This window comes from Phoca vitulina, unplaced genomic scaffold (genome assembly GCF_004348235.1).
Source record: "Phoca vitulina isolate PV1807 unplaced genomic scaffold, GSC_HSeal_1.0 scaffold30, whole genome shotgun sequence".
Lineage (NCBI taxonomy): Eukaryota > Metazoa > Chordata > Mammalia > Carnivora > Phocidae > Phoca > Phoca vitulina.
The window spans coordinates 19,595,112-19,612,413 of NW_022589733.1; the positions used below are offsets into that span (position 1 = coordinate 19,595,112).

Genomic DNA, 17,302 nt, shown 5'->3' on the forward strand with positions numbered 1-17,302 from the left:
TCCCGGCCCCCGTAGGCGAGGGCTCCCGTCGCGGGGGACGCCGGGAAGCAGAGTTCCCGCGCGCCTTCCGGGAGCGCCGGCGCGGCCCCAGAGCTCAGCCCGCCTCCGTGACGTCAGCAACTTTATTAGTGAATTCCGTGTTTTACTGTATAATCAGCCATTGGCGAGCGCGACGCAGAGGTCACCCTTTCGTTTGCTGTCACGAATGCGTCTGCAGCCTCCCCCCTAGGGCTGCCCGGTGCTCTCCGAGGCCGGCCTCGCCTCCCCCCGGCGCGGCAGGAAGCCCTGGCCATCCCGTGCCCCGGGCCGCGCCGCGGCTGGGTGCAGGGGCGCCGGCTAGGGGTCCGCACCGGGCGCCTCAGCCTGCGGCGCCTCGGCTGAGTCCGCCGGCTCCTGCGCGTCCTCAGGGCGAGCTGCAGCGACGGGCTCCAAGCCTGAGTCCTCGGCGGCGGGTGCTGGAGCTGCGAGCTCCGGCACCAGCTCCTTTTCATCTAGACAGAGGACCAGCTCTCTCTTCGGCAGGAGGAAGGCAAGAGGCTCCTGGACGAGGCCGATGTTCACATGCCCAAGGTTTCCGTACTTGGAGAGCTGAGTGGGTGGAATGCCTGACCCAGAAGGCAGAGAAAGTGAAATAGAAAAAACGTTTAATAAATTTAAATATTGATGTGTCACAGGGGAGAAAAACTTACAGGACAGTTTCCACATTTCCATACAGTAAAAGTCATCTTCGTGATACGGGGCAGGAAACTATACTATAAGGCGAGACTTTGAAGGTAATCTGGAATAACACCGTGGAGGCTGGATCGAGTTAAAAGCCAAGAGCCTCAGAAGGCACTGGCTTCCCTGTGCCAGGCCCAGGGAGAAAGCTGGGGGAAGCGGCCACTGGCCGACTGCCCTAAGGGAAGCTCTGCCTCCCCCGGCCCCCACTGCTGGCACAGAGAGGGTGGGCACAGGGAAGTGAAGACAAGTTAGGAAAAATCTTTTTAAAATACCTTCTCTGGACATTTCATATAAATAGAGTCCTACAATAGGTGGTTCTCCTGTGACTAGCTGCTTCCACTTAGCCAGATATACACATACTGTATTATTTAATTTATATGAAATGTCCAGAAAAGGCAAATCTCTGGTAACAGAAAGCTGATTAGGGGTCGCCAGGGGCTAACAGTGGGAACATTGGGCTAGAGGGATCTTTTTGGGGTGATGGAAATGTTTTAAAATTGGATAGTGGTAATGACTGTACATCTCTGTATGCTTACTAAAAAACATTTTTACAAATGGGTGAATTTTATTTAGTATATGAATTACATCAATAAAGTAGTTTTAAAGATCTTTCCCCTCCTTTCTCTTACCTAAGGTCTGTGCTATCTGAGCTGGTGGAAAAAGGACTTGGAGACAGCGATTTAAATAAGGAACAAGGTCTTCCAGGAAGACAGTGCAGAACTGGACAAAGAGCTCTTGCTCCCCACTGCTGAAAGCAGCCTCTTCGGCGCGATGGAAGGCCAGGATTGTTTTGGTTACCTAGGAGACAAGGGCACCATCAGTCACTAGAGTAGTCTATCAGCATCAGCAGTACCTGAAACTAAGCACAAATGTGCAGCCCTCAAGTTTTCATAAAGAAAGTCATTCCAAACAGTACATTATATTACTGTCTTGTTTAAATTCAGAATTGTCACTCTCCACAGTTCTGTCACTTCATTAATGTATTTCTGACCCAAACCCAACTTGTTTCATTACTGGCACACTTTCCACTTTCAGTGGAAAAGCATCAAGAGGTTCTTGATTCCTAAAGGAGATGACCAGAACTATATTGGATCCAGGAAAATGAAGCAAAACTGTATAAGGTTTTTACTGAGTAAGGCAGTTGAGGTTCCAGGAAGCTAGACTGCTAGAAAATTATAAAAGAACACAGAGCTAGAGAAGAAGATCCACATACAAATAACAGAACAACCTAGCTGACATTCCTGGTTCCAAGTCCTAACTGTGCCTCTTGCTGGTTTTGTGACTTCCAAATGATTACTTAAACACTTTGTGCCCTCTGTTCCTCAGTTTCCTTATTTATAGAGTAGGGCCTGCAACAGGACCTACCCCTTAGGGTTGTGAGGATCAAGTCTTAATAGGTATAAAATATGATGAACACTACCTGGCACGGAGTAAGTTCTATATAAATATTAGCAGATTACTATTACCTGAATTTCACTGACTACAAAGTTTCAATGCTCATGCTTGCTTTCTCTCACAGGAGGGCATTAACATTTTTTTTTTTTTTTTTGAGTAACACAAGTGGGAAAGTTTATTAAAGCAAAAAGTACACTCTTGAGATATGAGAGCGGGCAAGCTCAAGAATGAGAGAGGTAGGCCCAGAAAGATTTTATAAAACCATGTCACCACTGCCACCTGGCTGACAGCAATTATAAGATGCCATAAGTTGTAAGAAACATCCCAATATCTAAAGGTTTAAATATGTAAAAAATGTGCAGGATATCATTAGTTGTAGAATTTCTTGTATTATGTAGAATTCTAAGATGGTTCTTTTGAATCCCAGCCCCTGGTATCCACTCCTTTGTGTAATCCCTTCCCCTTGATTGCAGGCAGAATGTGTGGCTTGTTTCTAACCAATAGAATATGGCAAAGGTGAAGGATTTTGCAGATGTAATCAAAGCCCCTAATCAGTTGACTTTGAGTTACAATCAAGGGATATCCTGGGTGGGCCTGACTTAATCAGATAAGCCTTTTAAAAAAGGGTTGAGGATTTCCCTAAAAGAAGAGATTTACGCAGGAGAGTTGCTCTCCATTGGCCTTGAAGAATCAGAAAGCCACACTGTATGGAGTGAGGCGGCTTCTAGGACCTAAAGGCCTTAAACCTACAACCGCAAAGAACAGAAATCTGCCAACATGAGTGAGCTTGAAAGGGTACCCCAAGCTTTAGATGAGACTGTGGCCTGACCAACACCTTGACTGTAATCTTGTGAGATCCTGAGCAGAGGACCCAGGACTCCCAATTCAAAGAAACTGGGAAAAAAAAAAATGTATGTTGTTTTAGGCTGCTGTGTTTGTTATGCAGCAGTAGAAAACTAATACTTTACTGAATCATTATTACAGGTGAGCCACTTCATGAATTGTTCTAGGTCCCATGATGGGGGACTAACCAGAGCTTCTCAATCAGAAAAATCTCTAAAACCCCACTAAGCCTAACTCTGCAACCACCTACCATATAAACTGGTTTATTTTTACAAAAGTCTGGCCACCTGTTACCAAAGAAAGCCCCAGTAGAGAGCCAACAGGATGTGCTCACCTTGGCAAGGGCGTCCTCCAGGGCCCTAGTCACACCCTGTGCCAGGGCCACAGGGCAGCAGAGGCGCAGATCATTGAAGGCAACCAGAATATTGTTGAGGAAGCAGGCAAGGGGTGGGAAATCTAAGAGCACCATGGGTGGCTGCAGTGTCCCCGGCTGAGTGACTGGCACAGCAGCAGGCAGGTTACTGCTGCCCAGGATGGCTGGAGCTGAGATGAGGGTGTAGGAATTCATTTCATCCTGGAACTTCTCCACTGCTTCCTGAATTGCTTTCTGGAAAGTGCTGATGGCCACCCGCTGGAAAACAGGAGCCAACTGGCCCCGGAAATCGACCCCCACCCGGCTGAAGGATAGCCCAAAGTACATGCACTGACCCAGTAAAGAGTCTAGACGACCACCAATCCCCCGGTGAAGGTCGGTCTCCAGCACCTGCAGGAACTGTGAGACTCTCTGTAGCACCCAGCCGTAGAAGATGGCACTCTCATTCATAGTGTGCTCACCCGTGCCAGGGGGCAACAACGGGTCCTCATCGGAGAATATGGCACGGTACTGCGTGATGATATCGAACAGATGGACACGGCAGGCCTCAATGGTTTTTGTGATGTGGAAATAGGGATCATCATTGGGGATGGCAGTCAGGATGGAACGGAGCCAAGCATCTCGGGCCTGAAGAAACTTCACCCTCAACTCAGCCTCAGTGAAGACATCCATGCACCGCAGGAAGCTAATGACACGGAGGCAGGCAGGGAGCTGGATGTTGGTTCTTAGCTGCTGGATCAGCTGGCTCAGCATCAGCTGCATGGACTGGCGCACTTCATTCACAATGCCCTGACAATAGAGGGGGTCAGTCACACCACACTGGGAACGACACTTCCAGGAATCCATTCCACTACCCCTGAATACTGCAGATCAACGTTCCCACTGCTTTTCCTGGTATATGAAGATTTCCTAAAGTTGATGTGTACAGGCTTACCAACAAAGATCTAATTCACTGTGGCCATATGTAACTATTCACTGTGGCCTACAGGCCCTGTTTTGTTCTCCTGCCTCACCCGCTTCCTAATTCTGTCCCCTTGCTCACTGCAATCCTGTCACACTGGCTGTCTTTGTTTTTCTGTTTTTTCTGTCTTCTTATTTCTTAAACACGCCCAACTTGTCCCCTCGTCAGTCTGCTATACCTTTTTCCACTTTCTGATTTGCTCTTTCCCCACATCTTCGTGTGGCTGGTTCCTTCTCATCATCTGGTTCTCAGCTTAAATATTATCTCTCCAACAGAGCCTTTCCTCACCACTCTATCTAGGGTACCTCACCCTAGTCTCCTTCTACCCATTCCCTAATTTATTTTCTTCAGACAGTTACCATTATCTGAAAGGATCATGTTATTTATTTATTTGCCAACTATCAACTTACATTCATGAAAACTAGGGCCTTCTCTGCTTTGTCTCATTGTCTTCCCAGCACCTAGATCAGTGTCTGGTACATGATTAATATTTATCAGTTGAATGAATGAACGAATGTTTCATGTTCAAGCAGAAACCGATATGAAACATGCAAAATTTCCCTAAGATTTCTGCCTAAAGGTTCAGTGATGACCACAGAATTACTGATTACAAGAACATCAGTTTGAGTCCTTTTGGGGCAGTTTGACTACCTGGATGACAGGGATGGAGGAGTATTTCCTTTCCAGTCGGTGTACGTAGGCTGCAAGCTCCAGGGCCTCTTCATAATAGCTGTTCCGGACACAGGTGTCCATTAGCTGAGGAATCTCCAGGATTTCCAGGATTTCTGTGTGCCGGTTTAGAGTCAGGGTGTTCATCCGGCGGTTGGAGCTGATCTCCTCAGCCTCTTTGACAAAGTTTCTAGTAACACACAGGAGAATATTGGTTGCTCACTGCTCTACATCCAAAAGTTAGCTACAATTACCAAGCATTTACTATGAACTGGACACTGAGCTGGATGGTTTATTATTTAATCTTCACACCAAACCTGTGAGGTAAGTACTATTACCCTTAAAGCAACTTTAATCCCAGAGAGGCTAAGCAACTTGTCCAAGATCACACAACTAACAAACGATAAAAATGTGTGAGCCCAGATCTGCCACTTAACTAGTGTTGGCAAGGTACTTAGGATCTCTGAACTCTTTCCTCATTGGTAAAATAGTAGCAGGACCCACCTCATAAGGCTGTGAGGATTAAATGAGATGATGTGTATAAAGCATTTAACACAGAACCTGACATACAGTAAATGTTAATAATAGCTATTCTTTTTGTGATCACTAACCAGCTTAGAAGCTACAACCTCACCCTCAAATTCCCTCAGCCCCTTAATCTTCTCTTAGGCTGCTGTTCACTTTTAATTCCACAGTCTTCACTTCTCCATAATTGCAGAGACCTGCTTTATGAAGTCCTCTATCTATTCTGGAGGGTGGAAAGGGTACAGAAGCTATTGTCAAATATCCAAAGACTCAAAACTTAAACTTTTACCATGAAAGGCAGAATTAAAGATAAGAGACTGAGGATCTAGAGAGGTAGAATATGGCTGAAAAAGGAGATTTTTTTTGATAATTTTTGCTGCCTCCAAATGGAAAGATTTCGTTGTCAGCCTTCTCTCAATGGACGTTTTGAACGGTCTGCGTGTGTAGATTATAGCTGACAACTGCAGAGTGTTAGCTATGTCAGACCCAGTGGTAAGTGCTTTGCATGGATTCTCTAATACTCACAACAGTCCTATGAGGGAGTTGCTGCTGGTGTCCAGTTCTAACTTGGAAATTACTAGCTTCCAAGAGCCTCTTCGACAATTCCTAAGCTGTCTCAACTTACTCATAACATTAAATGGGAATAACAGTACCTACCTCCAAAGCTGTTGTGAAGCTTAAATGGATTTTTTAAATGCTCAGAGGAGAGCCTAACCCATGCATGGTAAGTGCTTTGTAAGTGCTAGCTATTTCTTTCATCATTAATGTCAGCTATTACAGTTGCTAAAAGCCCCTTTAGTGCCGAGCCCGCCGCACCTGCAGCTCTGCTGGAAGCTGGGCAAGCGGTCGAGCAGGCGGCCGAGCGACGCCTCCACGTCGCCAAAGAGGCGGTGGATGCGCTCGGTGCACTCGGCGCCTCGGATGAAGGTCTTGTAGTTGGCAAAGGCCAAGTCGCGCGTCTGCTGCAGCAGCTGCGCTCGCTCTTCCGCCAAGCGCTCGGGCTCGCGCCTCAGCCGCTCCAGCCCGGAGCCGCTCAACTCCCGGAGGTAGCGGCCCACGTCGGGCCGCTCCCGCCACTGGGCCTCGGGGAAGCGGTCTCGGAACAGCGATGCCAGGAGCCCTTCATCCTCCACCTCCCCGAGAGCCGCTGCAGTGACCGTCGCCGTGGCAGAGGCCGTGGTTGACGAAGCGATCGTCGCCGTCGCCGCCATATTCCGGCAGCAGCGTCACTTCCCCTCCGGCCCAGCGAGGGCGCTGGCTCGGAATCTAGGCCCGGAAGCAGCCGGGGGTTCGTATCCGGCCGGCTTTCTTTCCCGACGGTCCTCCAGGCTACGGGGCGCTGGCGTGGGGAACAAGTTGAAGGCGGCTAGAGAGGCAGGCTTTGGGGTTGCCAGGGAGCGGCCGGCGGCCGACTTCCGTTTCCGGCCTCTGAGGCACGCGGATTCGGTGTTGTAACCCAGCGGGAAAATGCGGCCTTTGACTGAAGAAGAGACCCGCGTAATGTTTGAGAAGATAGCGAAATAGTAAGAGGGCGCGGAGGGGAAGGGCAAATGTGTGTGTGGCGGGAAGGGCGCGGGTAGAGTGGGGGCGCGGGGCCGGGAGGAGTCTGTTGGGGCGCTGTCTCCAGTCCTCCTTTTGCCTTCAGCATCGGGGAGAACCTTCAGCTGCTGGTCGACAGGCCCGACGGCACCTACTGTTTCAGGCTGCACAACGACCGGGTGTACTACGTGAGGTGAGGCGGTGCCGGGCGGACAGCAGTGGACCCGGGTGGAGGACTGGGTCCCACCAGCTTCCCTCCTCTGACACCTTCTTCTTCCGTAATTACCCCTTCAGTGAGAAGATTCTGAAGTTGGCCGCCAACATCTCCGGGGACAAGCTGGTGTCGCTGGGGACCTGCTTCGGAAAATTCACTAAGACTCACAAGTTCCGGTTGCACATCACAGCTCTGGATTACCTTGCACCCTATGCCAAGGTTTGTAGGGTGGTATTCATTCGTCCACTGGGGATGAAGGAAGTCAAAGATGGGGGCCACGTCAGAACGCAGATAATTGGGCAGCTTCTCTGCCACGGAGTCAGTGCCAGCACACGGAGATGTTTGCAGGACTTGCTGCTTGGGCATGGTTGGGGTTCTGGCATGGGAATGCTGTGTGGTTGCATAGTCGGTTATGTCCCGCAGAGTAGAAAAGCCTATGCAGACCTCACTCAAAAAAAAGCAAATTGGTGGCTTTGGTGAGAGCATAGAGGGATCCAGAAAAAGAGCTTTTGAACTATCCATTAGAGAGATTGTAGAGTTGAAGAAAGAACGTCCTGGCAGTTTTTTTTAGGGAGTGAACAATTTGGGATAACCATCGTTTTTCTCTTTTCCTTAAAATGCATTCAGGAAATTAATCACATATCCAGCAGCGGGCTTATCTGCAGGGATACAATAATTAGCATTTTAATGTCTCTTGGATTTAATTATTTTTTTTGTAGTATAAAGTGTGGATAAAGCCTGGAGCAGAGCAGTCCTTCCTTTATGGGAACCATGTGTTGAAATCTGGACTGGGTCGAATCACCGAAAATACTTGTCAGTACCAGGGAGTGGTGGTGTACTCCATGGCAGACGTCCCTTTGGTGAGTAGAGATGGTAGCTGTTATAAAAATCAGGTATCTTTTTAATCAAGAAGGATGTATTTTCAGTCTGTGCGCTTCAGAGACTAAATTCTCAGCACCTTTCAAATTTCTCAAAGAACTGTTTTTTTTCATCTTCATTATTTCTATCCCTCAATGAGTGCCTATTGAATGACTTGAGTGAATCAGTGTCTCTTCTTTTGAATCCCAGGGTTTTGGGGTGGCAGCAAAGTCTACACAAGACTGCAGGAAAGTAGACCCCATGGCGATTGTGGTATTTCATCAAGCAGACATTGGGGAATATGTGCGGCATGAAGAGACTTTGACTTAAAACGAAATCATCGCGAGGACTTATGGCTGTGTGGAAGGGCCTAGCTTTGTTTCCTGTGTCTGTGTAGGCTCCATCATCATGTTGAATTTTGTCAACACTGTGACTTCTTCAGGGACTTCTTAGTTTCATATTCTTTCTATTATGGACGAATGCAGGCTGGATTCTTATGCGGAAATGGCTCAAAAACGGTGTTTCGGATCTTTGTGACTAAATAGAATACTGTGTTTTATATTTGAATCAGAGGGCTTCTTGTCTTGAGTAACAGGTTCTAAGTCATTGGAACTGAGGACAAGAATAGCTAGCTTATTGTTATCTGTGATAATACTTTTCCAAACTCACGATAAGAACACGATAGATTTTCTTCATTATTTATTAATACCATGAAAGTCAGATATTGCCATATTAGAACGGTAGGTCATGTATGGGATTTTACAAATGAAATTTGGATAAAATAATAGCAATTTGTTCTGCTAATTTTCTATATAGTAGGTTCTGTGTGGTGTGGAAGAAAACCTTGGATTCAAACCCCAGTTCTCACACCTACCAGCTATATGGCTTTAGAGGCGTCATTAAACTTTGATAAGCTTATTTTCTTCTGCTTCAAAAAACAGCTTTAACCATCTACCTACGAATGGTTTTAGAATTAGAAATCATGTTTGTAAAGCACTTAACACAGTGCCTGGCAAATGTTAGGTTTAAATAAATGGTAAGAATTATTTTTATATTGCATATACTGGGTATTTCTATTACTAAGGATAGGATCTCATGAGTATAGTTTGATTATATATCTTGGTTCTTGTTCTCCTTTTTCTTAGATGGTATGATCCCAGGCTAATGTTTTTTTCATCACCTTGATTTCTTAAAATGTGATTTCCCTTACAAACCTTTACTTACCTGACTAGACTAGAGAGAAAGCACTAATCAGAGACACTGAAATAATTCAGCTCCTCCAACCTTGCCCATGCCTGACAAAATTATTTTTGGAATTACTGAAATATTTTTTAGAAATGAAAAAATTCCACTAAGTTTTTTAAAACTGCTATATTATAAAAGATTTCTTTAAATATATTGCTTTTTTCTTTTTTTCCTGCTTATTTTAAATTCCAAAGGTGACATCTCTAAAAATAAAATTTTTAACTACAAAAAAGCAGTCTACCAATTCCTGTTTTTGTATGTAACATGTAAAACAGATATGTTTTGTCCCATTTTTTTCAACTCTTCTCCCTCCCAAGGTTCTGTGTTAACCCTCTAGATAGACTTAGTAAAGGTTAAGGGACTGCTGTATGTTGAACAGTATTTTGATGGTAGCATTTAGTACACACTTTAGTAATAGTTAATATCAAAGCTTGCACATTTATTATTTTATTGCCATTTTGAGGCAATTGGAGAGGAAAGGAGAGCAATAGACTAAGATGTTCTAACAAGATAAATTGATTTTTTCCAGTAACTTTACAAAGCTTATTTGACTGAAACTTTGACAAAGCTTCTACCCCAGAGGAAAAGAGCTAAGGTGCTATAGTCATTTTGGCTTAGCATCTTGGCTTTTTTGTGTCTGTAGTCTTCGGGACATTGAAGAAACGCTTTAAGAAATACAACTGCAGGATTCCAGAAAGAACAATAACAAGGCTCTGAGCTGTCGACCACCAGTTCACATAGTTATAATTTGATTGGAGAAGGAAAAAGTCAGCCGTTTTCCTCATGCGGGCAAAGTTGTAGTATCTCCACATGTGAAAGATATTGTTTTGCACCTTCCGTGTATTCTCCTGTGGGACAGAAAATGAAATAAAAAGAGGGTCCTCCCTACCTCCCATCTAGTCTCACCTGGGTGCCCACAAGCACTAATCTAAGTTATCTGGAAGCTGAGTAACTTACTCATAATTTTATGATATGTAGTAAGTTGGTTATTGTAGTTGTTAGTAAAGCCGGTTTTGCTGTATATGAAAAAAAAGGTCTGGACTTAGTTTAAAGAGATATAATTTCATAATGAAAAATTTCAGTGCTGAAACTAGAAAGCTCTTTCAGAGTATTTTTAGATTTAGGCATGTATTCCGTACGTCATTGCCGTTCTGGCAATGTCTTCTGTTCTTTGTACATGGTAGAAGACGAGGGCCTGCAAACTTACTTTTTTTTTTTTTAAGATTTTATTTATTTATTTGAGAGAGCACATGAGAGGGGTTAGGGTCAGAGGGAGAAGCAGACTCCCTGCCGAGCAGGGAGCCCGATGCGGGACTCGATCCAGGGACTCCAGGATCATGACCTGAGCCGAAGGCAGTCGCCCAACCAACTGAGCCACCCAGGCACCCTGCAAACTTACTATTAAGGGACCAGATAGTAAATATTTTAGGCTTTGCAGGCAATACAATCTCTGTTGCAACTACCAAACTCTGCTATTGTTAGCACAAAAGCAGCCATATGTAATTGTCAAATGAGCATAGCTGTGTTTCATTGAAACTTCATTTATGGAAACAGGCAGTGGGCTTTTGTGCATTGAAAAATACTATCAAGAAAGTGAAAAGATATCCCACAGAATGGAGAAAATGTCTGCAAATCACTTACCTGATAAGGGACTTACATCTAGAATATATAAAAAACTTATAACTCAATAAAAAGACCACCCAATTTTAAAATGGGTAAAGGATTTGAATAGACATTTCTCCAAAGAAGATATACAAATGGCCAAAAAACATGAAAAGATGCTCAATGTCCTTAGCCATTAGGGAGCCAGAACTCAAAACCATAAGATACAACTCCACACCCACTAGGACGGCTATAATAAAAGAGACAGTGGCATGTTGGCAAAGATGTGGAGAAATTGAAACCATCAGATACTGCTGGTGGGAGTGTAAAATGGTTTAGCTACTGAAAAATAGCAGTTACTCACGAAGCTAAACAGTTACCATATGACCCACCAGATTATACCACTTCTTGGTATACAGAAATGAAAATATGTTTACAAAAAACTTCATGCAAATGTTATAGCCGCATTATTCATAATAGCCAAAAAGTGGACAACCCAAATGTCTATGAGGTGATGAGTGGATAAGCAAAATGTGGTATAGTCGTACAAGAGAATATTAGTCATCCATAAAAAGGAATGAAGTACTAATACTTGCTACAATGTGGATCAACCTTGAGAACACACTAAGTGAAAGAAGCCAGAAACAAAGACCACATTGTATGATTCCACTCATACAGTGTACAGAATAGGCAAATTCATAGAAACAAAGTTGATTAGTGAATGATTGCCCAGGACTGGGAGGGGGGCATGGAGAAGGAAGAGTGACTAAAGGGTATGGAGTTCTTTTTGGGGTGATGAAACTGTTCTGGAATTAGATGCAATAGTGGCAGGACCTTGGGAATATACTAAAAACCGCAGAATTGTACATTTTAAAATGGTGAATTCTATTTTAATTAAAAAGACAAACGGCAGTGGGCCAGATTTGGTCTGTGTGCCATAGTTTGCCAACTCCTGGTATAAAACAAGTGAGGAGTTTCAAGAGCTCTAAGTCCTAAAAATTAAAGGTTTCAGATCCCTGTGCCTGTTTGGTTTCTCCCCAAATGAGCTCTCACTCAGATGATATTACTTATTTCCAAGGATGTTTCCACAATCTCCCACAAAATAGTTACCTCAATTGCATCCAGAGTATCATTCAGTTGTTTTCTTTCATTCTTCTGTTTGTGGTCCATCTCAGGCCCCTCATAGAAGACTCCAAAATTGAGGTACACTTGCACAGAACCAAAGTGATTTTGCTGATTTTTTAGACAAAGCTGATAAAAACCTGTAGGAATCCCTAGATCATTACCAAATCTTGGTCTCCACCCTTTGTTGACCTACCACCCTCTAGATTTCCCTGGAGACACATGTTTACCAGTGTTAAAGGTGCTACTGTAGTTCCTTCTTTTTACTTAGGAAGTAAAAAGATCCAATTTTTGATGTGGAATACCTTATATGATATTCCATGAAACTTACTTTACTAAGTACCAGTTACAATACTGTGTTTTGCCAAATATTAGTAACTTAGTTCTATAAATTAGTAAGTTTGTAAGTAAATTTATTAAGTTAGTTCTATACTAGATTGAAAACAATGTTTTCTCCGTCTTTTTCAACTTATATTTCTCACATCTCTTTTTGAAGCTTTTCTGCTTAACAAAATGAATTGAAATTAAGAGCCTGGTGTTTTCCTGCTTCTTGTATACCATTAGAGCTGGGGGATACCATCTTGAACTTGAAACTAGAGAAAAAATTGATGTGTTTTGATGAAAGAAGCTATTCTGCTGGATGGAGTAACTTCTGCAAGGTGGTTTGTGCAGGAACTGATGGTTTAGGGTATGTACTGGTGCTGGTTCTTAACTGGGGTCGCCATCCTTTGTGTATGGGAGTGGGGAGGAGCGGGATTAGAAAGGTGTGGCAGTGTATCTGATTGTCAAAATGATTGGAAGGCACTACTGGCAGGTAGGGGCCAAAGATGCTGAATATCCTGTGCTACACAATGAAGGATTGTTTTATGCCCCGGTTGAAAAACATTGTCTTTTTTCGTATACCCGGCTGATAGGGCAATTAAAACTGATCCCATGCCGGGGGGTGCCCGGGTGGTTCAGTTGGTTAAGCATCTGCCTTGGGCTTGGGTCATGATCCTGGAGTCCTGGGATTAAGCCGCACGTGTAGGGCTCCCTGCTCAGCGGGGAGCCTACTTCTCCCTCTCCCTTTGCCCCTCCCCCACTTGTGTGCTTGCTCTCGTGCGTGCTTGCGCTCTCCCTCGCTCGCTCTTGGAAAAAACAAAAAAACCCAAAAAACTGACCCATGTTGTCCAAGGTGGGGACAGACTCGATCTGGCTGTAGAAGTTTTCTGGTGACTGGAGAAGTGCTTTGTTGTGGAATGTGGATATTTTCATGGCTATGCATTTCCTTTCGTTCTGAGTCTGCTGTTTAGTAACTGCCTCAAGTATTATGATAACTAGAAAGAAATGCTATCCTATAATAAATTTGTTAATTGGAATTCTGTATTATAAATGGGTCTATTTTGGTCACTTTCTCATAACCTGATCAATTGGAGACAATGATATAAAACTGAGCTTCTGGACCCTGGAGTTACAGTAATTAGTCACCTGGAGACCCTGTCCTGAATCTGCCAGTGGACAGCCTGCCACTTAATGTCCTCTGCCGCCGGCAATCTCCAATAAAGATTTGATGTTGGTGTTGGAAGGATAGTTTTTGGTGTTCAAGGCGGTTTAGTCCCCCTACTGTTTGATCATCCCTATGTGAAAAACCCAGAGCCTTTACATTTCATGTACTTGAGTAATTTCAGTACTTCCTCATTACTGACCCAGTTTCAAAGAAACTTATTATTACAGTAACTGTGGTGATTAAAACAGACCTGTCTCTTTGGTAGAGAAGTTTATCTGGCCTCGAACATTCTGAGAAGAGTCTATGAGGAAACCCTGTGGGGTATGTGCAGTGGCAGCAACATGTCGGTCATGTGACATTCCCAGTGTCCGCTGCACCTGCCAAGACACATTAAAGAGGGAGAAAAGCCCCTGCTACATCACCAGAAAGCTAGCTAAGTGCTAAGACTGACATTCCTGGTCATCAGCACAGTGGGTCTCAATCAGGGATGGTACTGCCCAATCCTCCCTGGGAGTTTTGATTGAGACAACAGTGGTGTTGGGGGGTGGGTAGGAAGAGACAGCAATGTTGAACATCCTGCCACGTTAGAAACAGTACTGCAAGACAAAGAATTGCCCAAAATGCCAGTAACACTCCTTTTAAGAAGACCTGTCTCAGAACGTACATCTGGTGTATATCGATTGATATGTATGTTTTTGGCTGTAGAGTTGATTGAACTTGCTTGGTTTTGACTTCCCCGGTGGTGTCCCAGACTTGGGTTTACTTGCTGCTTGACAGCAAATAAATAAGGCATTCAGTAGGCACCTCTCCTCAAGCTGGGTCTTGATAAGCCCAGGCTACAGTGAGCTTACTAGTAGCTACTGTTCTGTTGTAAATTCAGAGACAAGAAAAGGCTCTGATAAGCTAATTTAAAATAAGCTTTGAGTTACAGTGCAATGGAGTAAGATCAACATAGTCTATTACTATGTAAACAAAATTTAGAAAGTTAACAGGTTTCTAAGATGAAGAACAAAGGAAATTAACAGCCTCTGACTTTACTGTTGAGTTCACCATCCTTGGGCACTGTGGTGTAAGACCACAGGATGGATAAGTGTCCTTGGCCTGTAAACAGGCAACTTGAAAACATTAACCTTCCTTAAGAAACAGAGGATTGTCTGGCCAAATAGAGAGACCTTGAGCCAGTGATTCTGTAGTTTGCCAGAATTACCCCTTAAAGAGGGAGACTAAATGTGGCTCCCCCAGTCCCATAAACTGAAGCATCTTTCTTTGAAATCTAAGGGTCTGTTGCCAAAGTTCATGTAAGTTTTCATTCGACTTTGTACCATATCCTTATTGTTTTATTATTTTAAAAAATGGATTCTCTCTCATCTCCAGATCTGAGTTAATATATGATTACCTCTCCAGGAAGAGGCAGTCTGTTTGTCCCATGGCTTTGAGCACACCTCCGTTGCCCCCAGTTTGAGAAGTCAAGCCATATGTTTTAGTGATTATTCATCCATCAAGAGTTTCCATCTAAATGCAGGTCCATTTCATTAACAGGTAGGGAATCACAGCATAATAAAGACAACCAGAATCTTCTATTTGAATAAAACCTGACCCACTTTGCAAAAGGAAACAAAAAAGCAAGTCCCCAGTATGGCCAGAGGGGCCGTGTACTCACCTCGTAACTGAAATAGAAGTATCCAGTCTGGCGGGCAAATTGCCAGAAGCATTCTGTGCCTCCTGGAGGGATCATGATGGCAAAGTCAGATTGATCTGCTCCATGGAAGAGCAGCTGGTCCCCAGAGCCACTAAGGGGTTCTGTCTTCTGGCTCCTAGCAGAAGTCACTAGGTTCAGAACCACCAGTCCAGCCCCAAAGAGCAAAGGGAACATGCTGCTTTCTGGAGATTCCACTGCAGGTGAAGTGCTTGCAGTCTAGTGAAACCAAGTAGTTTAGACAACTGCTAGGGTAATCATTAACTTACAAGTCACACTTAGGCCAGTTTCAGGGCCACACATGGATATTCCATAATAGAACTGGCATGATATCCCCATGCTTGGCTCACAGGAAGAGTTTTTGTTTTTACCTCAAAAACTCAGTGGCTTACCAAACCTACTTCATGGGTGCTAGATAGAATCTACTTCAGAAGAGGTATTTCTGTCCTTCCTTTGGGTCATCATTTTTCAGTTCTTCTTAGGAATAAACATTGGGTAAGTTTATTTACAACCATCTGAACATACGGACAAAGTTTGCCTAGAGAGATTTGTTTCTCCTGTTCGTATCAAATTGCTGGGTGATACCTGTTGCTTCAATAAGATACGTGGGGCAGACCTCTTTCAACAGTATTTCTGCCCAGTGCTGGATCTTAGCAACAAGCATAGCATGGAAGTGTGCGCTAAAATTTTAATGGACAAATAAAGTGAGCAAGAGGCAGTGGTCAAACTTCTCCACTGATCATTCTCGTTCTGCTTTCCCCCCGACTGATCTGTTCTTCTAAAGCTATCGAAAAACCCACTTAAAGAGTATTTATATTGTTCAAACCTTCAGTCTTTTCTCCTTTATTTATGACTTCTTCAGCAGGGAAAAGGCTCATTGAACACCCACTGACTTCATGGCTGGCATTGAGCTAAGAGATTTACTTGCTTCCTATATGTTCCCACAACAGCCCTGGGAGGGAGATACCATTACCTACTGCCTTAGAGATGAGGAGTGGACATTCAGAGACTCCAGTGGCCAGCTCTGTCCCAGAAGCACAGCTGGTGCAGCTGGGGCCCCGAGTGGGTCTCACACTCTTACCTATCAGGACAGTGTTTCTGTCAGTCTCTGAGTGCCGACAGTGCCTAAATGTTCTGATTTCAGCCATAATCTTAAAAAAACAAAACAGCATCAGCACCTTCTAACCAGGTATTGCTTCACTGCATTGACTCCCAAGTGGTAATCCCTTAAGTGTCATAAACTAAAAAGCAAAGAAAGACCTCATAACTGTATTCAGTTCTAGCAAAGGCCACGTCACATCACAGTACTCTGCAGGCCGGTGGCTCTGCATCAGTCTTGCTAAGGTGAAGGTGGGAGCGACTGGGATCACTTCCCAGTGCACAAGCATACCCACCCACATCCTATCATTGCTACAGCCCCAGCACTGCCCATGTCATGAGCAGTGACTTAGATTCAGCAAAACAATCATCAGTTCATAGTATGTATTACAGTTCTGTAGAAGGTGTAGGCATAGTTTTATGTTTGTACACATTTCAGGAATAGTATAAAAATACCCCTGAAGTTACGTTAAAAAGTGTTAATGGACTTACGCATTTCTCAATTTGAGAAACACTGAAAGGATATTCTGCTTCTTTAAATGTGTCACAGTGTCACTCTTCTACCCAGAGAGCGTAGTCTAATAATGTTAAACATGGAAGAGATAAAAACTCCTGGATCCTAACCACATATAGAGGAAGACCACAACTAGCTGCAACCAGATCGAGAGGGATCGAGAGTTTCACCCTTTCACTGTAGCTTCATTTGGGGTTAACTGATGGAAAAACAGTAGTACCAAATCCCAAAACATGTAAATAGATAATAAAGCTGTACAAAGTTTCTAACTTGTACCTACAGGATGAATTTTAAAACTGTACCTTGCCTTTCACCGACTCAAAAGTGAGAAAGGGGGAATTTTGTCCCAAAAATATGTTATATGAGGACAAATTAAGAGGACATTTCCACATTTCTGTTTGACATGGCTTTCAAGGATTAAAACATCCAATACAGTCTGACA

At 44.0% G+C, this 17,302-nt stretch overlaps 3 protein-coding genes across 4 annotated transcripts in view; 1 reads left to right on the forward strand and 2 right to left on the reverse strand.

Moving 5' to 3' along the window:
• Window positions 1-108: 108 nt before the first annotated feature.
• On the reverse strand, window positions 109-6,781 carry COG8 (component of oligomeric golgi complex 8). Its single transcript, XM_032424085.1, has 5 exons — window positions 6,303-6,781; window positions 4,944-5,151; window positions 3,293-4,120; window positions 1,350-1,518; window positions 109-605 (listed from the first exon to the last, which is right to left on the reverse strand). The coding sequence occupies exons 1-5, from the start codon at window positions 6,695-6,697 to the stop codon at window positions 337-339; spliced, it is 1,869 nt and encodes a 622-aa protein (XP_032279976.1). The 5' UTR covers window positions 6,698-6,781; the 3' UTR covers window positions 109-336.
• An 84-nt stretch (window positions 6,782-6,865) lies between these two features.
• The window catches only part of NIP7 (nucleolar pre-rRNA processing protein NIP7), a 59,582-nt gene continuing 49,145 nt past the window's right edge, over window positions 6,866-17,302 (forward strand). The window contains exons 1-5 of one of the 2 annotated variants that reach the window (XM_032424089.1): window positions 6,866-7,009; window positions 7,132-7,218; window positions 7,320-7,458; window positions 7,959-8,099; window positions 8,308-9,505. In XM_032424089.1, the coding sequence (XP_032279980.1) occupies window positions 6,954-7,009; window positions 7,132-7,218; window positions 7,320-7,458; window positions 7,959-8,099; window positions 8,308-8,427 (543 nt within the window). In that variant the 5' untranslated portion in view covers window positions 6,866-6,953 and the 3' untranslated portion in view covers window positions 8,428-9,505. Of the gene's footprint in view, window positions 7,010-7,131; window positions 7,219-7,319; window positions 7,459-7,958; window positions 8,100-8,307; window positions 9,506-17,302 lie in introns of those variants that run through there. The other variant, XM_032424090.1, reaches the window with a different exon arrangement.
• On the reverse strand, window positions 9,859-17,293 carry TMED6 (transmembrane p24 trafficking protein 6). Its single transcript, XM_032424091.1, has 4 exons — window positions 15,213-17,293; window positions 13,803-13,929; window positions 12,055-12,206; window positions 9,859-10,190 (listed from the first exon to the last, which is right to left on the reverse strand). Exons 1-4 carry the CDS (start codon window positions 15,423-15,425, stop codon window positions 9,957-9,959), a joined length of 726 nt encoding a protein of 241 aa, XP_032279982.1. The 5' UTR covers window positions 15,426-17,293; the 3' UTR covers window positions 9,859-9,956.